Genomic DNA, 23,693 nt, shown 5'->3' with positions numbered 1-23,693 from the left:
CCATACACTCCACAGCAAGCTTGGAAGCAGCAGTTCTTCGATCAGATCATGTCCAGAGCAGCGGGAGCCGCCCCATGGCGGCTCTACTGCCACATCTCGCGCCCTGTTCTTCCCCAAATCCGCCTCCCAATCTCAATTTTCACCCTTTCTTCAAGAAAATTCCTCCGCATTCACAAGAAATCTCTCCAGACCGCTCCTTCTTCTTCGTTTTCCCCTTTTCTCAAGACCCTTTGCTTATCTTCTGATGCCAGCGCCAATGGAGGGCTCTCGACGAGCTCCTCTGCCAGTCCTGCGGATGATTTCTATCTGTACAACACGCTCACCAAGCAGAGGGAGGCGTTCCGGCCGAGGATTCCTGGCAAGGTTGGAATGTATGTTTGCGGGGTTACGACCTACGATCTCAGCCATATCGGCCACGCTCGAGCGTATGTCACCTTCGATGTTCTTTACAGGTGTGTTCTTAATTGCTACTTGTTTCTCCAATGGAATCTAAACTTCTTACCGAATTGTTTAAATGAACCCTTTTTAGATTGCTGAATTCTGTCAAACATGAGAAAAGAACAGGAGATTTGAATTTCATGTTTTGATCACTTCCGGCTTCAGTTACCCGTGATTTTCATTCTTGTATTGAATCGTTCTTACGGCGCCTGCAATTCGATGTTTTCTGACAGTTCATGCTGCTGTTTCTTTAATTTCTCGTTTATAAGAACTCGTCTTTTATGTTTTTTAAATGTAAAACTCAAAAGGAAGTAAATTTCTGACACTTGGGCTGGCAAAACAAGTTGTGATTTTCTGTTTACTGGTTTTTGATAGAGTAACGACGTCTGCATATGCGTAGGTATCTCAAACATTTGGGTTATGATGTTTGCTATGTCCGTAATTTCACCGACGTTGATGACAAGGTTAGATTTCTTGATGCCCGATTGAGTCAGCGTTATTCTCTCGTTACCTATTTTCATTATCATAAAGTCAAAAATAAGTTTCATAACTTTATTATGTATATCCTGATGCTCGACATAATCCTGCAAACGCAAGTTCAATAATGAAGCTAAAGTTTATGACTGGTAACTGGTCATAGTCATGTTATAGTCATAATGATTGTATTACAAGCTCAAAAAAATGTTAATATGGATATCTTACCGTATTATTAGATTTGATTATTATTTTGTGATGCATGTCCATGTTTGAAGAAAAATAACGGTCACTTCTCCATTTTTGTGGTTACAATATGTGGCTTTTCGTAAAAAGAATCGTGTCTGAGGTTGATTTTTCCTTGTATATTCAGTTAAACCTTCTACTAGAAACTTGATCACCTGATCTGTCGATTCTGTTTGTGCTTTAGCTTTCATTTTTTATTATTCTCACCAAGGGTGATGAGAGAACATTCCATTTTGAAAAAGGCCAATCCTCGCAATACTATCCTAAATTGATGGGTTAGTTGACTGGTAACATGTTAATCATGACAAACTTTGCCAAGCAATTAACGCAGGGGTGAAACGAAAAATTTTCCTGCCTTTTGTGTCCCATTTTATAATCATTGCTGGATTGCTGCCTCAGTCTTCTGATCCGCATTTATATATATTTGCATATATTTACGACAGGACAGGACGCCTTAGTTCTGTGCTTTGCCCTCATTCATGTAGATAATTGCTCGGGCTAATGAGCTTGGAGAGGATCCTTTAATTCTGAGCAGTCGTTTCTGTGACGAATTTCATGCTGACATGGTTCATCTTCGATGCCTTCCCCCCTCGGTTGAACCTAAAGTGTCTGAACACATCGACCAGATCATCGAAATGATAGAGGAGGTTTGTTTCTCTTCATCGTTTAAAATATAACCCTTTTTTAGTAATTTCCTTTTTTATGACGATACTTATATCATCTGGAAGTTCTTTAATGGAATTGTATAATTTTCTCAACAGTGTGACTCAGTGTATTATGATTTTTGTCTAAAGAGATGTGTCATTGATTTAGTTGTTATATCTTCACCTACTTTGATATTTTGCAACTAACGACTTCTCTTGTCAGGTTTTGAAGATACAAAAGTAACAGTTTTATTTTCAAATTGTGTTGTATCTGATACGTGCCCTTTCAGTTGAGAAATGTTATAACCATTTCCTAGGTTAAATAAGGGTATACATATGATACAGTACACATCTTTCTTCAAAAAAATGAAACGATACACATCTTATCCAGGGTATTTTTATCGTTCTTCGCTCTACATGTATTTCACTTTAAATAGGGCAGCTCTCACTTTAGGAGAGCAACCATGAAGTATCAAGAAGTGATGTTGTTTGGCTCTCCGGCAAAGTTGATCCCACCATTATCGTCTCTCCGATGATGTCCAACCTGTTGGACCCCTTCCTTGGTGCTGTCCACTCGGTCTGTCTCTGGTCTTTCTCTTGGCGATCTCCGTCCCAGCTATTTCTCTCTCTCTCTCTCTCTACACATTGTAGGATTTGAACAATTGAGGTGCATTTTCAAATAACACTGATTGAAATGGCTTGGGGTATCCCTTCATTTTTCTCCTCTTTCCCCTCTCTTTCACTCGCTCTTTTCTCTCACATCTCGTGGTATTCCCATCGTTATCTTTTCTAGCTATTTTTCTCTGTTAGTTGTCTCTGTGCACGAGTCTCTCTAGTTTTATTGCCATTTGGTGATCTTGTATACTCTTAAGGTGATCTATCAATTTTAAAGTAGGTGTGAGGAATATGAGACCCAATGGTCTCTTTTCCCTTACCAATCAGAATGCCAGTTATAATTTTTCAATTCCTAGGGGGTAGATACCTCTGTTTTTTTAAGGTTATTGGCCACAAATTCAACTGCATTATACTTTTACAGTGGTGTGGAATAATTCAGACGTTATAAGGAAGTTGAATTGATCGACTTTTGGTGAACGAATTGTGCTCCTGGGTTTCTGACCCCGGTTGATCTTTACAATGTGGAGCAGATTATCAAAAATGGTTACGCCTACACGATTGATGGCGACGTCTACTTCTCAGTGGACAAGTTTCCTTCCTATGGACGCCTCTCTGGCAGGAAACTGGAGGACAATCGTGCCGGAGAACGAGTCTCCATTGACTCTAGGAAACAGAACCCTGCAGACTTCGCATTGTGGAAGGTAATTGACTTAATCTGTTCTTGATGGGAACCCTTTTCATTTTTCTCATTTCCTCCAATTTTCTTGTCATCTTGTAGAGACTCCTCAAAGACAAAACTCTTATCATACTCCCACTACCACAACCTTCCTACACTAAAATAGTTCAATCAAACTCAACAATTATAGACCTCTAAGGTAGCCAATGAAATAATCACTGATTTCGCTTAAATCCGGGTGTTTTCTTTTGGAGTGTGAAGCTTGATTTCAGTTGGGAAACCCTAACTATGCTCGTCACTCAAACATCTTTTTCCTGTCCATAGCTCATAAGTAGAGTCTGTCAGCTGGTGGGGTATTTTCAACATTCCCTACTTTAGTAGGGTGTTTTCTAAAAAAGAGTAAATAAGGTAGACGGCATGTTAATGAAAGCTTCCTTAAAATAAAATAATGTTAATGAAAAGCAAGCAATTATAGGGTTTATTCCAGCTCTATTCCAGCATCTCCAAAGACGTCGGAATCGGTAGATACCTAATTGTTCTTATTCATCGTAAATTACAGTCAGCAAAGCCAGGTGAGCCCCAGTGGGAAAGCCCGTGGGGCCCAGGCCGACCGGGTTGGCACATAGAGTGCAGTGCTATGAGCAAGACCTACTTGGGTTACTCCTTTGACATCCATGGGGGTGGAATGGATCTCGTCTTCCCCCACCACGAGAACGAGATCGCCCAAAGCTGCGCTGCTTGCCAGAGCAGTCACATAAATTACTGGGTCCACAATGGGTTCGTCACCGTTGACTCAGAGAAGATGTCCAAGTCCCTTGGCAATTTTTTCACCATCCGCCAGGTGAGTTCCTTCTCCTCTCCTCTCTCTTTCCCCTTTTTCATCAACAAAGAAAGTTTTTTTTTTGCCTGAAAATCGAGGTTTCTTCTTTCTAATTCGAATCTTGTCTTATTGGCCTTTATCTTCAACTCCATTTACTTTGTTGCATTCAGATGAATCTGAAACTTTACTCCTTACTTTGGATAACCTGAACCTGATGATGAATCTTCATTTACATAGTAATCTATAGGCTCAGATGTATTGATGTAACACGAACCTGAATCTTCTTTTACTTAGGAATGTTCAGATGAATGTTAATCTTTACTGTATTACCTAAATGTCCATCTTCACTTATTTCATTGCATAAAGATGAATCTATACCTTTCTAACTCGAATCACCAAGGGGAAGTTTCTGCTTTCTAATTTATCATTATTTCCATCGTCATCTTCATTTGCTTTATCTGTTTCAGATGAATCTGAATCTTCACACTGTTGGATAACCCGAATCTTCAACTTCATCTTCATTTGCTTCATATCTTTCAGACGAATCTGAATCTTTCTGTGTGCATTGGATAACCTGAATCTTCAACTTCATCTTCATTTACTTCATATCTTTCTGACGAATCTGAATCTTTCTGTGTGCATTGGATAATCGGAATCTTCACCTTCATCTTCATTTATTTCATAACACTCAGATGAATCTTTACTCCATTGGATAACCTGATTCTGAAGATGAATCTTCATTGACTGCCTAACCTGAAGATTTAGGTGAACTGACTTTGTAACATGAATCTGAATCATCATTTACGTGATAAACCTAAAAACTTTTATTCTGACTATGCTTTCCTGTTCATCTCCTTTCCCATGCTGCAAATTCAACAAGATTTTTCTCCTAAAACATGATTTTTTTCTTTCTATTTCTATGTTTAGGTCATCGACCTTTATCATCCACTTTCCCTGAGGGTCTTCCTTCTTGGAACCCATTATCGGTCTCCAATCAACTACTCGGACTCCCACCTTGAGACGGCCTCCGACCGCCTCTTCTACATCTATCAGGTGGGCTACCTACTCATTTTCTTCTTTACTTCGGCAATTTCTTTCTAGACATGGTTCTTATCTCTAAAATGTGAACAATTTTGGAGTTCTCAGACACTGGCGGATTGTGAAGAATTCCTCAGCACGATTGAAGAGGGTGATCTAAAGGGTTCTCTGCCGACGAGTACCCAAGACTGCATCAACAACTTCCTAGCCCAAGTCAAGCTCTCCATGGCTGATGATCTCCACACACCTGTTCTTCTGGCTGCCCTCTCGGATCCTCTCAAAACTATCAATGACCTCCTCCACACTCGCAAGGTTTGTTTCAAAAGGGCACTAAGAAGTATTCTTTTTGGGAATTAAGTGCAGCACCAAGCACTTTCATTAGGCCAGGCACGCTTAACTTGAGAGTTATTATAATTCCTAAGACCATGTCTCCGGCTAATAGAACCATATCATTAATATCTTTGTCAAACCTCATTTGACCTCATTTTTTTCTACTTTTCATTGGGTACCAAGCACTATCGTTTCTGGGAATTAAACTTGGAACTAAGTGCTACCATCTGGTCAAAAAAGTTTAACCTTAGAGTTCTTATGTTTCCTTAGAACATCTCCACGAATGATTTCATCCAACCTCATCTGACCTTTTTTTCTAAAAACTTCTCCATTGCGCATGAAACGCTGTCCTCGCTGGCAATTAAACTAAGCAGTATCATTAGTCCAAGCAAGCTTAACTTGAGAGTTCTTAATTTAATTTGACACTAAGTACCAAGCACTGTCATTAGGCCAAGCACGCATAACCTGAGAGTTATTATGCTTTCTAAGAACATGTCTCCCACTAATAGAAGAACTCCATGAATGACTGAATTTCTTTTTCATTGGTCTCTTGACAGGGGAGGAAGCAGGAGCTTCGTGCCGAGTCCCTCGTGGCGATTGCAAGGGAGATAAGAGACGCGTTGACCATCTTGGGTCTGCTGCCCTCGAGCTATGCCCAGGTATCCAAAGTTTTTTCTTGTCGAATTAACGAAAAATTGGATGTTTGCTCTTGGTTGCAAAATTGATTAATCTCCAGCTTCTACTCCAGGCCTTGCTAGAACTAAGGGAGAAGGCCCTGAAGAGGGCTGCATTGACAGAGGAGCAGGTCTTACAGAAAATTGTTGACCGCACCTCGGCCAGAAAGAACAAGGAGTATGAGAGATCTGATGAGATTAGGCGGGAGCTGGCAGCTGTCGGGATCTCCCTAATGGACGGCCCTGATGGAACCATGTGGCGGCCAGGGATCCCGCTTCGCTTTCAGCCAGAACATGTGGCCCCTGCTTGAGTTGGCACTGTGATGAAGATAAGCAATAATTCTTATTTATTCATTCGATTCCTTAAAGATGTAGTACTACCCTTAATCCCAACATGGGAAAAATGAGGATTCAATAGTGTGATATTCCAGAAATGCAGAAGAGATGAAGAAAGTTGAGAAAAGGAGCTAGTTGGAAGAGATTGTCTCAAAATTATACGTGAGGTTATTTTATTTAATGTATAACCTAAGGTTTCCCTAGATTCTTATATCAATAGATTTAAATAATCACCCACTTCTTGGGATCATCAGTAATTGCTGCGTGTTCATTCAGTTTCTAAAAAACTCTCATAAAATACTGCTGAATTGTTACCCACTTTTCCAAGGTGGAGACTCTATTTTTATGATACTAAACACCCCAGAACTAAATCACACTAGTTTCATTTTCTCACTTGTGTATTTTTAGTTTGCCAGACATTTATCATAGAATTATAGGCATATTAGATTGTGTGATTTAATCTCTCCATGAGTACATATAATGATTGTTAGAATTCACATGGTCCACTTGATTTCTCATGTCATCATTAAATTATTTAACATATGATTAATTACCTTGCATCTGAGATTAAAAATATGTTGAGGGACTTGATTCCTGTTGGGTTAGTTGTTGCATCAATTTATGAGCAAGTCATGACAAAGATTGACCAACCGTTGACTTGAGAACTCCATAAAAAATTTATTTTTAGTGACACTCCTTGCATTTTCTCTCTTGATGGTTATGACATGAAAATGTGATAAGATGGATGGCAATGCCTTGGGATATTCTCTTAATGGCGACAAAGCAAGACTATGAAGAGGTGTTGGTTCTTTGACATTATTCATTATCTTATGGATTCATTTGCGTCCAAATAAACATCACTGCATGTGTGTTTATTCTCTACCAGCGTTATTAGAGCTAATTTTTTATTGGACATGTTAAGGCTTACGAAAAGTTTAGTTCGATTATTTTGTTGATATGTCGTTGAGAAATTTAGCAGTTCTGTCTGGTTCACTGTGAGAAATAAAAATGTGAAAGAGACCATGATAAAAAATAATGTTATTCATTATCTTATGGATTCATTCGCGTCCAAATAAGCTTCATTGCATGGGTGTGTATTTTCTACCAGCGTTATTAGAGCTAATTTTTTATTGGACATGTTACGGCTTACGAAAAGTTTAATTCGATTATTTTGTTGATATGTCGTTGAGAAATTGAGCAGTTCTGTCTGGTTCACTGTGAGAAATAAAAATGTGAAATATATCATGATAAAAAATAATGTTATTGAGGCCGTGGATGATTCAGAAACCTGATGGTACCACAGATACTAATTTGAAATGGCTGCAAGTGTTGACCGTTAGTGCTATTTGTCAATGCTTGTCGTGTACCATTTATATATGGGAATATAGGGATAGATAGAGAGAGTTATAAATATATATTTGCAAATTTAATTTATGAAACAGATTTATAAAAAGGAGAGATATAGGGGGAATTATAGAAAGATATACATATAACTGTATATGGATAAATAGATTTATATAAGGACAGAAGTAGACAGAGAGAGATCGAGTTATAGTAATGGCTAGAAAGTGGTATCTGCAGTGATACTTCTATGTATATATATATATATTTTATAAATGAATATATATAGCCACTAGGCATGTATAAATATAGTTGAGCATATAGGTTAACCTATATACATAGATAGATAATATATACAATTATAGAGGGAGGACTAAAGTAAGAAATATATGCAAATTGACAGAAAGAGATTAAGATTCAGTTAGAGATGGACGGTCATAAAATATGGAGAAAGAGACAAATGGCTATAAATTAAGCTACAACTACGTGTGCATATCTAGAGATGTATATATTTTTTCCATCATATATATAATAGAGGGAGGAAGAGATATATGGATAGTGACATAGAGAAATAGATCTATATCTACCAAGATGAGAGAGAGAGATGATGTGGGAAGAGAGAGAGATGATGTGGGAAGAGAGAGAGATGATGTGGGAAAAGGGAGAGATGATGTGGGAAGAGAGATATGATGTGGGAAGAGAGAGAGAGAGAGAGAGAGAGAGAGAGAGAGAGAGAGAGAGAGAGAGAGAGAGAGAGAGAGAGAGAGAGAGAGAGAGAGAGAGAGAGAGAGAGAGAGAGAGAGAGAGAGAGAGAGCAAGAGAGAGAGAGAGAGAGAGAGAGAGAGAGAGAGAGAGAGGGAGAGAGAGGGAGAGAGAAAGAGAGAGAGAGAGAGAGAGAGAGAGAGAGAGAGAGAGAGAGAGAGATAGAGAGAGAGAGAGAGAAAGAGAGAGAGAGAGAGAGAGAGAGAGAGAGAGAGAGAGAGAGAGAGAGAGAGAGAGAGAGAGAGAGAGAGAGAGAGAGAGAGAGAGAGAGAGAGAGAGAGAGAGAGAGAGAGAGAGAGGGCGGGAGAGAGAGAGAGAGAGAGAGAGAGAGAGAGAGAGAGAGAGAGAGTTGGACCACGTTAAAATACTGCCGGGGTGGGGATTATCCAACGTTTGGATAAACCTGCACGAAAGAGTGGACCCTACCTATAAGCCCGCCTTTTTTCTCGTTATAATCTCTCTCTCCGAGGACACGTGGCAGTTTCCGGTGCGCTCCCACGCAACGTTGCCTCTCTCTCTTCTCTCTCTCTTTCCTCTTTCATACGCTCTCTTCCAGTTCCAGACTCTTCGTATTTCTCTCTCTCTCTCTCTCTCTCTCTTTCTCTCTCTGTGATCAGTTTGGAAGATCGCCGTTGCTTTGAAAGATGTCATACCGGTATGATTTGATTGAGAGTAAAATTTCTGTTTTTCTCTCTGTTTACTTGAACGATCGCCCGAAGGGAGTGATAGTTTCGAGATTTTCCTTTATGCTTATATAGTCGTGCGATTGAAGATTTTTTTCCCCTCTTTTTGGTTCCTAATTAGAAAAAATCAAGTTTTGCAGTTCGACGGTACCTCTGTGATTGGATTACGAGTATTCTTTGTTTTTTCGTCTAAGTTTATTGAAACGATAGTTCGAAGGGAGTGATAGTTTCATGATTTTCCTTTATGCTTATAGAGTCGTGCGATTGAAGATTTTTTATTTTTCCTATTTTTGGTCCCTCATTAGATATAATCGACTTTTGCAGTTCGATGTACCTCTGTGATTGGATTACGAGTATTTTCTGTTTTTTTTTTGTATCTGTCTACTGAAACGATAGTCCGAAGGGAGTGATAGTTTCACGATTTTCCTTCATGCGTATAGAGTCGTGCGATTGAAGATTTTTTATTTTTCCTATTTTTGGTTCCTAATTAGAAAAAAGCGAGTTTTGCAGTTCGATGGTACCTCTGTAATTGGATTACTAGTATTTTTTGTTTTTTGTCTCTGTTTATTGAAACGATCCTCCGACGGGAGTGATAGTTTCAGGATATTTCTTTATTATTATAAAGTCGTGCGATTGAAGATCTTTTGGTTATTTTTTGCTCTCGAGTTAGAAATATTTGAATTGTGCAATTCTGTCATACCACTGTGATTGGATTGCGAGGAATTTTTATGTTTTTTTTTCTCTTTTTACTGAAACTATCCCTGATTTCAGCATCATCATTCGTTCTAATAAAGTTTTTGGCCATTTTTTCTCTCGAGTTAGAAAAAAAATGTTTTTTCATCTGTTTCTTGATAGATAGATAGAAAGATGGATAAATGGATAGATTGATGGATAAATTTTAAAATAGATATCTGTACAGAGAGATTGTTATACTTCAAAGATAAGTTAAAATAAAAATTTTCAATGGATAGATTCTCCTGCGATGTATTTGTAAGTCTTTTTCTCTTTTTACTTCTACGATCCCCGAACGGGAGATTGAAAGCTGATCCTATGGATAGTAGCTTCCTTTGCTATAACAAAGTCAAGCGATAGAATACTTTTTTTTGTTGTTTTCTCTCTCGATTTAGAGCATTTTGTGTTGTATAATTCACAATTTATCTCATCTGTTTATAGATGGAGAGATAGAATTTCATAAACGGATATAAAGATAGATTCTAGATAAATAGATTGCAATACAGAAAGAATAACGGAAGATAGCTATAGATAGATATAGAGATCGGTTGCAAGTTTACTGATAAAAACAACAAATTGGAGGAAATAACACGATCCTCACGGCAGTTATTCTAGGATCTTCCGTTATTCTTTCAAAATCGTGGAACAAAATATTTTTGTGGCTATTTTTTTCTCACTTAAATGCAATTTCAGTTGCATAATTCATATTATGTCTGAGCTGTTTCACTTTAATGCAGATTATATTATGCTTTGCCATTATTTACAAGCATGCAGAGACAGGGTGATTGATCTTTCTCGAAGTTTAGAATGATGATGTAGAAGCTCTCAAGCGCATAAGAGTCGATGGGGGCATCATGCTCGAGGAGGCGAGACACTCAAGCTGGAGGGGACTTGTTGAGGAAAGCGGGGTCTAAGAAGTATGGAAAGAGTGCCAGCTGGAAGTGGCTGTTGTATCCAAGTCCCCGCTCATCTTCAGCTGAATTAAATGGGGGAGACGGAATATCTCCCTCACTTATGGAACTGTGTGCTAGAAGAATTCGACAGGTTCCTTTCTTCTCTTCTTCTCACTAATATTTCGTGTCATCTTAGTTTCGTGTTGATTAGAGATATGAGTTAGCTGGTCTGTTGATACTTTTGTTTCATTGACTAATTAGGAGGGGTTCATCCAGTTCTTCTAATGTTCTTCCCATTGATATCTTGTCTTGGCCAAGTATTGTATCGATTAGAAAGTTAATATATTAACTCTAAGAATTATAAATGCGTGCCAAATACTTGGTTGAGAATTTTACTTCATGGAAGGGTTGGTCCGTTTCTTTTCATGTTCTTTCCATTTATATCGCGTCTTAGCAATTTTCACATTAGTAGTGAAATAACTGTGAATACGATGTCAAACCTTCTGTTGCTGTTTTTTTGCATTGACTGTTTTTTTCGTCAATTCGGCTCGAATTAACTATAACATCCACACTTCTAGGATATCAAGTTGTACAGAAGTTTTTCCATGCTGCCCAGGGATATCAGTCAACTTATATTCAATGAGTTAGTGGAGTCGCACAGTCTTATGGAGTCTTCTCTTGAAGCGTTTCGAGATTGTGCCATCCAGGTAATAGCCTTTCCCTCTGCTTTGATTTTTTTTTTGTCTTTTATGGCATGATCTTCTCTCAGAGTGGCTACAGAGTAAAAAATATCTTCAGATGATATCAGAGTGTCGTTTTTAAAATATTTTCAGTTTTGTGACAACACAGTAAAAAGAGTTAGAACTTCAAAATTCTAATGTATTTGGAAGGTTTTATTCTATTCTTTCTTGAAACGTTTTTGGTTTAATGACCACAGAGTAAAGATTTATTCGGTATGTCACGATTTCAAGATTCTCGTGCTTTTGAAAGGTTTTGTCCAAAAAAGTTGTTGTTTCCAGTTTGAAAAGTTTGATTCAAAGTTTTCAGGATATACTTTTGGGAGAATGCATAGGTGTGAAAGACAGCTGGATGGAGACTATCTCTTCTCAAGGAGAATCGTTGTTATCTCTTGATATTTCTGGTTCAGATGTTACGGATGATGGTCTGAATCTCCTTGGTGATTGTGTGAGGCTTCAAATGCTATCTTTTGACGACTGTGAACAGATATCTGATTGCGGGATCCGACTCTTATCCAGTAATGTGCTCATCTTCATTTTATTTTAGTGTATTTTTGTACTATTATGGCATGATCTTCTCTCAGAGTGGAACTAATGGTTTTCAAATTTTTTTTGAAAATTCAGGACTGTCGAATTTGACGTGTTTGAGCTTAAAAAGAAACGATGGTATCACAAAAGAAGGAATGAAAACTTTTGCAGACTTGATTAACTTGGAAAATCTAGACCTTGAGAAGTGCCCAAGGATTCATGGAGGACTTATCTATATAAAGGGTGAACTTTTAAACGTGTATAGTTTAAGTTTGCTCTGAAATTTTTCATCCGCTAGATGGGTTTGCATGATTAGTCATGATATCAATCTTACATAATTTTTTGATCGCGAAACAAGTGTGCATAGTAAATGGCTTATCTTCTTTAGGGGTAATTTTGGAGTAGAAAATTTTCTAACTTGTGATTGTATTCAAGCTTCTTGATGAGCAGTAATTTTTGGAAGTATTTTGACTTGTAAGTTCAGGCGCGTTCAATGCATTGAAGAAAAGAAAAGTTTTGATAATTATTTTCTTTTCTTGTCAGGATTGACTAAGCTTGTATCTCTCAACATTAAATGTTGTAACCGCATTTCAGATGAAGATATGAAAGCTCTGTCAGGTAATATCTCTTTCAACTCTTCAAGTATAATGCTACAGTCTCTTAAATTTCAGTATTGTATTTTTCCCGTAGGATAGTACATTATTGGTAATTTTACTGTTGAAAAGTTTAATTAAATAATAACTGTCGTTTCAAATTTTAAGCTTTCTCATCTAGAATTGAATCTTAACCTTGCAAATTCGTTCTTTATCATCTTATTTGAATCTCAAACTCTTTTCTTAGTTGATTTGGTAAGCTTACTTCCGTTTCAGGGCTCACCAATTTGAGTAAGTTGGATCTTTCCTACAACAAGGTTACTGATGCTGGCATTGCTTATCTGGAAGGTGCATTGGTTCCCGTTCATATTATTTTATCTCTGAATCTTTGAACTGTTTGCGCGATATGATTTTCCCTTTATTTTACATAATTATTCTGAAAAAATCTGAGGCCTCCAGATTCTTGTGTTTAACCAATTTTTCTTGTCCTTTTTAGGATTATCCAAGCTTAACACTCTAAACTTGGCGGGCTGTCACGTTACTGCTGCTAGTCTAGGATCAATTTCAGGTCATAAAATATTTTTCACCCTCACTCTTTAATCTATGTGTTGTAGTAATGATGATAGTTGAGATATTTATCATATTCGTCTTTCTAAATTACCCTAATTTTAATCTAATAAGACTATAGATTTTGTCTCGTGTTTGTTGATTTAAGCGCATTTTCATATTTCATTGTTTAATAGATTGTTTTTTTGACCTTTTTTCTCATGTAGTGCTTACGGAGCTCTCTTGTCTGAACCTATATCGTTGTGCCATATCGGATGAAGGTTGCGAGAATTTAGCAAGTGAGTTTTAATTTCATTAAGTTTCTGTCATTCTTGTTCACGTGTTATGTTTTTCCTGGAAAACATTGGCATATAGTTTTATGATACCAGTATGTATTCATTTTTTAGTATATTAATGAGACCTGAGATGGAATTCCTTCTTCTCAAACATATTGCCAGAGTGCAACCAGCCCTTTAGCTCTTCCTCCAAAGTTGCAAAAAAACATTACGATTTTTGCCTAAAATAACTTATTATCCGGAAACTAATCTTTATCTGTTTACTTACCATGTAAAATTGTGATGCGATTGGCCATTAGGTATGTTATTTAGGTGGTCGTTGAATGAGTGACACAAGTGAGGGCATGGTAAGAATAAGGTTACGTGCTAATTTTTTTTTATTAGAAACATGAATTAAAAATGACTAAAACACTTATAGTTAATGCATCCCACAAAATGGGTATGGATGTTAGACATGCCCAGCTTGGACTGCAATCACTGGACCCTGAACTAGAAATGCTTTGGTGGATATCTAGGCTTCTCATTCTGAATCACCCACAAACATTGAGTGATGATACGGCCTTCAATCTTCTCTTTAATGAATTACTGATCATTACTGATGCTCATGCCGAACTGGGTTTTGAGAAATGGAGATTGCAAACTTACTGTCACCGTAGAGTGAAATGATGCCAATGGGATCCGTCGTGAAAGGTGGGAAACCAGACAGAGACGAGATGGGGAGACGAGAATGGATATCTCCATAGAAGGTTGAGGTGGGGTGGATATCCTGGAGAGAGAAGCTTGTGGTGGGATGGACATCTCTGGAAGTGGGTAAACGGTGGGATAAACTAGAATTTCAACTTTAGTGAATTCTTTGTTGCTTTCCTAAAGCGACGGGTGCTATGTATAGAGGGAACATGACGGTAGGGAAAATAAGAGAATGTACCTAGTGGCTTAAGATAAGAGAAATACCATCATTAGGATCATGTTTCATATCAGATGACTACAGCTGGATCCATCATGAGTTTTTCTGGCAGACTTTTTATCCATAATCCCTGAGAGATTGGCCTGCCATTGACCACAGGGAGGATGACTAAGGTAGATTGGCAGCCGGTGGTGGAGAAGGTTGAGAGACAGCTGGAAGGATGGCAAGCCAAGGCACTGTCCAGAGGGGGTTGGTTAGTGCTAGTAAGGTCAGTACTGTCATCAATTCCCATCTTCCACCTCTCAGTGTTCAAGATGTCGAAAGGAATCAGTCTGACACCCGAAGGCCTGATGCATCGTTTCTTGTGGAAAGGGGACAGGCCCAACCAGGGTCGCGGTCTGGCACTGGTGGCATGGGATATCGTCTGAGACCTACTAAACAATGAGGTTTGGGCATTCTACACCTACAACGTATGAACCCATCATTACTAATAAAGTGGGTGACAAGGCTCATGCACCCTCGGGAGGACCTAGCCATCCAAATGCTGCGAGACAGCTATGGTCGAGGTTTAAACTGCGATGAGAACACGGCCCCAGGCAGAGGTACATCCCACTTCTGGCAGGGTCTTAAGACAGATTTTCCCCCAAGTTAGAAACTTCCTTTTCGCCCGACTTGGAGCTAGCTCCCTATTTCACTTTTTGAAGGACTAGTAGTTTTGGATGACCTTTTGAAGGAGACATTCCCTCAGCTCTATGTGCTGACATGACCGACAGTGGTTGGATCTTAGGACGACACATGGAATCCGAGGGTAGACGGTGCTTTGTCAGACCAGAGGGTGGTGGATTTCCTGGGCATGTAGCAAGCTTTGATTCAGTGCTGGCCAAGACATGGAGAACAAGACGGATGGGTTTGGACAGGCGCTCCCTTTTCTGTTTGGGAAGCTTACACGAGGATGTGTAGGGAAATGAGGACTAATTAGCTATCCAGGCATGTTGGGCCATTTGGTACCTAAAGGTTATACTAAAGGTTAAGATCTTTGGATGGCTTTTACTGCGCCAGAGACTAGTGACACACGTCTTCTGCAAGAGGATGTATCCTGATACCTCAGCGGCATGCATTTTATGCACAAGTGGCGACGAAGACTGCAATCATTTATTCTTTGAGTGCCCCTTCGCCCGCTTGATCTTGGCCACCCAAGCATAGCTGGTGGCGAATGTGACGTCGGAGGGGGTCTTTTGGGAGTTCGTAAGGCAAGGGGGCCTTAGGAAGAGGGAGGAGGGGATCGAGTGATGGCAGTGCTCTGGGCAATTTGGCAACACCGCAACAAGGCGGTATTTAGGGGGCATAAGATGTCCAATGACGGGGTCACCCATGAGGTCGAGGGTCTCATGGCATCATGGTTCGCTCTAGGGGTAATCATATAAGGAAGGGGTTAGCCGTGTAGTGTGAAGAGCTTTAGCTATCTTCACATGTAACTTCGGGTGGACGCCTTTAATTACTTTGTCGTGTGACTGCCATAAATGAATTTTTTAATTTTTTAAAATTATTCATCTTGGCTGGACGGCTGTAGGCCTTTTTGAAAGTCACATCCACCTGCGTGATCTTCTGCAGACTCCAAATCACCTGGGCAAATGAGCACTCTAAGAAAAAGTGAGAACAGTCTTCGTCTCCTTAGGTGAACATGGCATACACTGCCGACCTATCTGGAATATACACTTCCAAAGGACTCAGATTATAACTCTTCTCCTTAAGTGTGGCCATCAAACATCCTTACCTTTAAAGGAACCTTTTGCTTCCATATCAGTTGGACGGTAAGGATGGTAGACTCCTCGTCCATTGGGCCCTCCCAGATCTTCTTGTATGCATCTTGAACTGAGTGAACTGTCGCTCTCCACTCCCAATCTTCCTTTGTCCCTCTTGAAGGCCGTTACTGTAACAAAGCCTGCTGCTCAGCAGGTCTTCTACCCTCTGTTCTTAAAGAGTGCCCTCCAGAATCGGGTTCCATGTGTCATCCCAATTTTCTCTAACTGATATTTGTATCTTATTTATTGAAATAAGATACGAAAAGGGTGGCTATACGTTTCTATTTACTGGATAGAGTAGTAACTGATTCAGGCTGCGGTAGACCTGATAAGAAAGTTATCAAAAGTCATGATACATTATAACAATGATATTTGTAAATTACAAGAAAAATGAGCAAAAGGATAAAATCTAATGTTCTCAACAAGCACGATCAATCTCGTTCTCGTGATGGCATGTGGTTCGGGCAGGATGCCCATCTGAAATCCGTGTAGTTGCTCATTTTCATGGAATTACTCCAAATTTTCCTCCCTACTAGCTTGCACACAAGTAGTTTATATAGTTTCCATAACAATTATGAGGCCATTTCGCTTTTATTTTATGTTACGCTCTGGAGAATTTTAATGCAAACTCCAACCCCTGCCAAGTGTATTTTTGTCATTTCAGACCATTCAGAGCATTTGGGTCTTTTCCCTTTAGGACGGCAGCAAAGAAGTCTTCATTGAATTTGGGTTTTGACTGGGTAACTGTGTTCGGTGCACGAGTATCCATGTTCTACTTCTGAGACCCTTTGTCCTCTCTGATCCCTAGCCCTCGTGATTGTCTCAGCTTCTCCAAATCTCCAAGTAGCTTGTCCCCATTCGGTTCCTACCCCCTCTGATCAACTCTTGCTCTTTCTCCCCTCATTGATATAATCTTAAACTAGAGCTCATATAAGATTTGAGCAGTGTTAGATCAGCTTTTATTGTATGAACCTTACCATCAACAAGGAAAACACTTATTCCTGAATTGTAGAAACTTCATACCAAAATACTACTTTGTCTCCTTGAAAGTAAATAGTGGTTGATCTATCTAGGTTCTATAAATATATCACCTCTGAAGATCCCATAACTGGGAGAATTGCAGCATGGACTATTCAGTTCTGACCTTAGGTTCTGACTTAGAAATTTTGTTACCCTTAATTTATCATGACTGTGATATCTTTCAAGCTCACCCTCAAATTTCATGAGACTGTGCTGCGTTACTCCAAACATGGAGTAATACTCGGGCCATAGCAATTCTATCTTCACATTCCATATCTTTTTCCTAAGGTGCACCTTCCTCATGAATGTTCATTTCATTTGTGTCTCATGATGTTATTTTGTTCTCAATGGCATCTATTTATGGGACTAAACTTCTCACTCCACAAAAAGGAAGGTCTTCTGTTTGAATGATAGATCATGTTAATCTGGGATGGTTGTGCTTTCTTCAGATTAGGGTAAATGTAGCTGAATTCTGATAGGATCCTTGAGAGGATCCTCAACCTATCTAGGGTAGTTTCGTCATGTTAGCCCACAGGGGCATTTCAGTCATTTGACTATTGTGTATTCCCTTTAAATAGGGATGCCCTCCCTTTAGGAGGGCAGCCATTAAGATAGAAGAAAGAAGTGTTCTTGTCTCCCCTCTCCTTACCTAGATCCGGTCTCCTTCTCTCCCTCTACGATCCCCTGCCCTCGTGATCGTCTCTATGTCACCGCGTCCTCGACCGATCCCTACCCTCTCTGCTTTGCCTCCTCTCTGATCCTTCCCGTTTCACCTCTCTACCCAGGGAATTTCTACCTCACCTAGTCCTCTACCCTCCTTCCGATACGAGCCTAGATTCAGGTTCGTATCAAATTCATTAAGCTTGAATTTCCTATATTTCGAATATCCACTGCAAGAAAACACGATTTTGTTAAGCTTGAATTTCTTTTTTTGGAGATCTGCTAATGATTGTGTCAGCGATTCTGTCAGATCTGATCTCTGAGATGTATGTTCTTCCCAGCTTCTAAAATATCCAGGAAAAAAATATAAGCTGTCCAAAAAATTTTGTTCAGCTCAAGTGCTTACCAACTGTGCTGAAAGCTATTGCTCATATCAAAGGCTACTTTTCATCTTTGGACAGGATGTTGTACTTCAACAAATGTTGTCCCAATAAAACAAGTCAATAACAAGAGCTAAAGATCTAGAACATTACTCCAGTGTGAAATAAATCATTGACCTTATTCTATTCCTCATTTATGACAGTTATTTCATAGGAATGTGTTTTTTTATTTCAAATTTATCAATATTTTATTTTTTGACATTTTCCTCTCAAAGTTTGATTCTAAATGGGGTACGATCTCAAACGTGCAATGATGTGTTTTTCGCAGAGCTAGTTAAGCTGAAAACATTGAATTTAGGATTCAGCAATATCACAGATAAATGCTTGGCGCATCTGAAAGGTTATATGTGCTTTCATATTTGATGTATCCATTGTAATGATAAGAAATCGGCCAATTTGGGATGATATTTTAATATTTCTAGGCTTAAATTTTTGCTTTGGAGGATTTCACATGGTGTTCTAAACCATCTATGCGGCGTTTGCATTTATCAGGACCTTTTTTCTGAAATTCAGTAGGAATGAAAAGAAGACATCGAATATTTAATGGATTAAAGAGGAATTAGTGAATGAAAATAAAATGAAAAAAATTCTACGATGACTCTTTATCAACGTAATTTAATCAGAAAGGGAAATATTAATGCTTAAGTACTTGTTGATTGGTGAGAGGACTCATGCGTACATTTATAATATGTTGGATTGACTAGCGGTATCTAAGCATCATAATTTTGATGCTGGTATTTTGTTTTTGAAGAAAGATGTTAGTATTAAGTACAAAGCGATCTGTATGAGGGAATCTAATTATCTCCTAACAACCTCATTTTTTGTTTGTTTCATGAGGATAACTCTTATCTATTATTTTTCAGGTTTAGTGCTTTTGGAAGACCTTATTTTGGATTCTTGCAAGATTACCAACGAGGGGATGGTTGGATTGAAAGGTTAAAGTTTAAATCAACTTATTTTCTATTTTGTAGAAAAATTAAATCTTGCCTTTGTTTTTGTGGTGTACTCGGTTTTTATTTCACCTCTTTGGTTCTGTTTAATCTAATATAGTGCGGTGATGAAGAAAACATTCTAAAGTATAATTTTTAGGGAATAAAAGTAAAAAATAAGTATGACTGAAATGGATTTTTTTTGATTTATCATCCTGTGTTAGAACAAAAAAATGATACACCTAAATTTAGATGTGAAACGCTCTTTTTTTGAGATTTATGATTTAATGATTCATCGAAGTTATGTTGCGTAAGTATTAACCAAGGGTTTCTATGAACAGGTCTGCTTCTCCTGAAAACTCTTGATTTGTCGGATACAGATGTTGGGAGTGCCGGTCTTCATTATATTTCAGGTTTCTTAAGCCCTTTTTATTAATTGTGATTAGTTTGGACTTTGTTCCAACATTCCCGAATCAAAATGATTTCAGATTTTGTTTGTCGCTTATCTAGTATTCCTTGATTTTTTTATAGGTCTGTGTCATCTAGAGACCCTCAATCTAGGATTTACCTTGGTGTCTGATAGCGGGATGAATAAATTATCGGGAATCGTTTCGCTAAAATCCCTGAATCTGGATGCTCGTCAAATCACCGATGTGGGAATCTCATCTCTCACTAGTACGCACCTCCTCTCTTGGGCTTCCAATTAATAAATTTTGTGCTCAAATTAATGAATTATTCTCATATTACTTCGTGATACATAATTATCTTAAAGCAGGAATTTTGTTTACGTTATAATATTTCTCGGCCATTCTCTTTTCTAATTTTGTGAATCAAATTTCAGTTTTATTGTATCAGTTTATTGTCCGGTTGGCTATTTGACTTCGTGAGAAACACGTTGACCAACTATTTTGCAGGTTTGACTGGGTTGACCCATCTGGACCTCTTTCAGGCCCGAGTCACAGATTTTGGGATGAGTCATATCCGATGTGAGTGGGGGAGTCTTCTTTATCCATTCTAATATTTTTTAAATATTCCAAGATAATCCCTTTTATTATTTATAAATTGCAATAATTAGGCAAAATTGTAAAGCCTTTAATTGATTCAGGCTTCAAGGAGCTACAGTCACTAGAGGTCTGCGGAGGGCTAATCACCGATGCAGGCGTCAAGCACATCAAGAGCCTCTTGTCCTTGACCCATCTGAACATGTCTCAGAATTCTGCGTTGACCGACAAGGCCCTCCAGTACATCTCAGGTATCCTCTCTCTCTCTCTCTAAGTTTTCCTTCTCATTCCCACGGTCAACGCATCTGGGTTTGACCAGTCAAGTCTCCACAAACCTCTCCTCTCTCTCTCCCTCTTCATCTCAGTTAACGCTTCCCACGTTTGACAACTCCGGATCTGTCCTTCTCTCTTATCCTCCTAGTGTTCTCTCTCTCTCTATATCTCTTCAGTAGGAACAACCATTTCTTCCGCCCTTTGTCTCATCCTTTTGGTATTCTCTCTCATCACCTTTGCCAACGCTTCCTTGGCTTCAATCTCATGAAACCAGGTGTTTATCTGCGTCTCTTTCTCTACCAGGCCTTATTAACCAGTTTTTCAGTCTTTCTCTCTCTACATATCTTATCCCATCGTCCACAGTTCCCAGGTTTTAAACTCTATTCTCTCTCCATATGTTCATGGTCTTCTCTCTCTATCTGTGTTATCCATGAGGTCATTAGTAGGCAGGTTTTAAAGGGATATTCACTATCAACCATTTCGTCAAGTCACTCTCTGTCTCTCTCTCATCCTCATCGTTTTCTCTCTCTACCTGCCCGAGGTTTGAAACTCAGTCAACTAGTTCTCTTTCTATTTCTCTCGTTCCTATGGTTTTATCTCCGTTGTCATCCATGACACTTTAATATCGACATCTTCCACATCTCTCATTCTCTCGGTCTTCGCTTGAATAGATTTGAGTATCTAGAATCCATTTCTTTCTTCCTCTCTCTCTCTCTCTCCATCTGTCTCATATTCTCATGATCTTCTTTCTCTCTCTGACTCATTCCCATGGTCAACACTACCCATGTTTTTCTTTCTGGACTTTAGAATCAATTCCAGTCTTTCTCTCTCTCTCCCTCTCTCTCTCTCTATATATATATCTATCATGTTACCTTCCATGATTATCTCTCGCTGTCTCATCCCCATGGTCAACACTTCCCATGTTTTACCTAATTCCTGGTCTCTAGAAACCAGTTCTATCTCACATTATCATGATTTTTTGTCTCTTGTCTCATCCCCATGATCAACTCTTCCGAGATTCTTAACTCTTGGTCTCTAAAAACCAGTTCACTCTCTCTCTCTCTCTGTCTCTCTCTCTCTCTCTCTCTCTCTATATATATATATATATATCACAACCCCATGGTTTACACTTGATCTCAAGAATCTAGTTCTATCTCTCTCTCTCTATTACACAGACATAAACAAACAGACAAACACACACACACACACCCATGCACAATCATTGCCTCTCTCTCTAGAATCTATCTCTCTCTCATCCATGAGGTCAATTATGGTCAGGTTTGACTGGGCTTGTCTCGTTGAACCTGTCCGGGACCCGGGTGACGAACGCCGGGCTCAGGCACCTGAAGCCACTGAAGCTTCTCCGGTCCCTGCACCTCGACGCCTCCGGGGTCTCCGTCACCGAGATGAAGAAGCTTCAGCTGGCTGCTCTTCCAAACCTCATCAGCATCCGGCCCGGGTAGGGTGATTCCTCTCCCTCCATTGTCAATACCCATATTCTCTCTCTTGCCTGCTCCCACCCTCAAGACCATATCAATCTGTTAATAAGGGGGTGTGGTCAATTTACTAGTTATTTAAGTTGGGGTCTGTAAGTGGATGCCTGTAAATTATTGCCTTTTTGTACATATGAAAATGCAAGTAATTGGGGTTCCTAATTTTTGGTGCCCCCATGGAAGAGGGGATAATTATGAGAGAGAGAGAGGGAGAGAGCGGGGAGGGAGGGGATAGAGGGAGAGAGAGGAGAGGAGAGAGGATAGGGCGAGAGGGTCGGGAGATAGGAGAGAGAGAGGATAGGGCGAGATGAGAGAGAGACTAGAGAGGAGAGAGGAGGACAGAGAGGGAGAGAGAGGTGAGAGGAGAGAGAGGGAGAGAGAGGAGAGAGATGAGAAAGAGAGGAGAGAGGACAGAGAGGGAGAGAGAGGAGAGAGAGGAGAGAGAGGAGAGAGAGAAGGAGAAAGAGAGGAGAGAGAAGAGGACAGAGAGGGAGAAAGAGGAGAGAGAGGAAAGAGGGGAGAGAGAAGGGTAAAGAGAGGAGAGAGAAGAGGACAGAGAGGGAGAGAGGAGAGAGAGAAGGGTAAAGAGTGGAGAGAGAAGAGGACAGGAGGGAGAAAGGAGAGAGAGAAGGGTAACGCGAGGAGAGAGAAGAGGACAGATAGGGAGAGAGAGGAGAGAGAGGGAGGAGAGAGAGAAGGAGAAAGAGAAGAGAGAAAGGAGAGAGGAGAGAGGAGAGAGAGGGAGAGAGAGAAGAGAGAGGAGGAGAAAGAGAGGGAGAGATATGAGAGCGAGGAATGGAGGAGAGAGAGGAGAGAGAGAGAGGAGAAAGAGAAGAGAGAAGAGAGGAGGAGAGAGAGGAGAACGAGAAGAGAGAGAAGAGAGAGAGAGAGGGAGAGAGAGAGAGAAGAGAGAGAAGGAAAAAGAGAGGGAGAGAGACTGAGAGAGAATGAAAAGAGAGGGGGGGAGAGAGAGAGAAGAGAGAGAAGGAGAAAGAGAGGGAGAGAGAGGAGAGAGGAGAGAGAGAACAGAGAGGGGAGATAGGGGAGAGAGAGGAGAGAGAAAGAATCTTCTCTCCCTTCCTTGCTCTTCTCTCTCCCGCTCAATCTTCCCTCCCTCACTCTTCTCTCTCTCTCTCTCTTTCTCGAATATGTAGCTCAGACCTCTCTCCCTCTCTCTTTCTTTATTGCTTTTCTATCTCTCTCTGGCTCCTGTCTCTTTTTCGTCTCTCCCGCTATCTGTTGTGCGAATTTGTGCGATGTGCGATGCAAATATCCGCACAGCTTGCACCGAACATCACACAAGGGTTTTGTTGTGACCAAAAAATTCACCCAAGTGTGTGAATTTTCGGACCACACCGCTTGACCTTCCCTAGGTGAGGGATAGAGAGAGGGATAGGGAGAGAGAGAGGATGGGAGAGGACATGGAGAGAGAAAAGATAGGGAGAGATAGATGAGAGAGAGGACACAGAGAGAGAGAAGATAAGGAGAGATAGACGAGAGAGAAAGAACAGGGAGAGAGAGAGAGGATAGGGAGAGAGAGAGGATAGGGAGGGGGGGAGAGAGATCCTTCCATGATTCTGGAAAACACTTGTGATATTTTAAATTCTTGTAAATGTTGACTCACCATTAAATCATCGTCACAATAATTTTTGGTTGCGTTACAAATCATGCCTTTATAACGTCCATTCGGTCTAAATACCTTAAAATTACTTAATTATCTTAATTAAAATTTAAAAATTATTTAATCTCGTGTGGATGAATTGTCATAA

The 23,693-nt window shown here is 39.7% G+C and overlaps 2 protein-coding genes across 3 annotated transcripts; both read left to right on the top strand.

Moving 5' to 3' along the window:
* Positions 1-6,432, top strand: LOC144709434 (Cysteinyl-tRNA synthetase, class Ia family protein). The gene is made up of 9 exons (XM_078582986.1): positions 1-452; positions 839-902; positions 1,644-1,805; positions 2,948-3,118; positions 3,653-3,934; positions 4,841-4,966; positions 5,060-5,263; positions 5,839-5,940; positions 6,030-6,432. The coding sequence occupies exons 1-9, from the start codon at positions 49-51 to the stop codon at positions 6,264-6,266; spliced, it is 1,752 nt and encodes a 583-aa protein (XP_078439112.1). The 5' UTR covers positions 1-48; the 3' UTR covers positions 6,267-6,432.
* Positions 6,433-8,892: 2,460 nt separating this feature from the next.
* LOC144709232 (Leucine-rich repeat family protein) lies at positions 8,893-22,106 on the top strand. Of its 2 annotated transcripts, XM_078582700.1 has the most exons (16): positions 8,893-9,049; positions 10,547-10,853; positions 11,281-11,409; positions 11,750-11,957; positions 12,064-12,210; positions 12,511-12,585; positions 12,837-12,908; positions 13,057-13,128; positions 13,334-13,405; positions 18,497-18,568; positions 19,092-19,163; positions 19,499-19,570; positions 19,689-19,832; positions 20,072-20,143; positions 20,263-20,409; positions 21,710-22,106. In XM_078582700.1, the coding sequence occupies exons 2-16, from the start codon at positions 10,653-10,655 to the stop codon at positions 21,892-21,894; spliced, it is 1,740 nt and encodes a 579-aa protein (XP_078438826.1). In that variant the 5' UTR covers positions 8,893-9,049; positions 10,547-10,652; the 3' UTR covers positions 21,895-22,106. The 2 variants fall into 2 exon arrangements, with proteins under 2 accessions (XP_078438826.1, XP_078438827.1); XM_078582701.1 differs by lacking the exon at positions 18,497-18,568.
* Positions 22,107-23,693: the final 1,587 nt, after the last annotated feature.

This window comes from Wolffia australiana, chromosome 11 (genome assembly GCF_029677425.1).
Source record: "Wolffia australiana isolate 7733 chromosome 11, ASM2967742v1".
Lineage (NCBI taxonomy): Eukaryota > Viridiplantae > Streptophyta > Magnoliopsida > Alismatales > Araceae > Wolffia > Wolffia australiana.
Note: the sequence above shows the minus strand (reverse complement) of the source record. Positions and strands in the feature narration are given on the sequence as shown.

Coding starts and splice junctions, on each gene's coding strand:
- LOC144709434 (XM_078582986.1), top strand. CDS start 49: ATGTCCAGAGCAGCGGGAGCCGCCCCATGGCGGCTCTACTGCCACATC. Junction 3,119..3,652: donor CAGACTTCGCATTGTGGAAG/GTAATTGACTTA, acceptor CGTAAATTACAG/TCAGCAAAGCCAGGTGAGCC. Junction 5,941..6,029: donor TGCCCTCGAGCTATGCCCAG/GTATCCAAAGTT, acceptor CTTCTACTCCAG/GCCTTGCTAGAACTAAGGGA.
- LOC144709232 (XM_078582700.1), top strand. CDS start 10,653: ATGGGGGCATCATGCTCGAGGAGGCGAGACACTCAAGCTGGAGGGGAC. Junction 12,211..12,510: donor AGGACTTATCTATATAAAGG/GTGAACTTTTAA, acceptor TTTTCTTGTCAG/GATTGACTAAGCTTGTATCT. Junction 12,909..13,056: donor TGGCATTGCTTATCTGGAAG/GTGCATTGGTTC, acceptor TGTCCTTTTTAG/GATTATCCAAGCTTAACACT.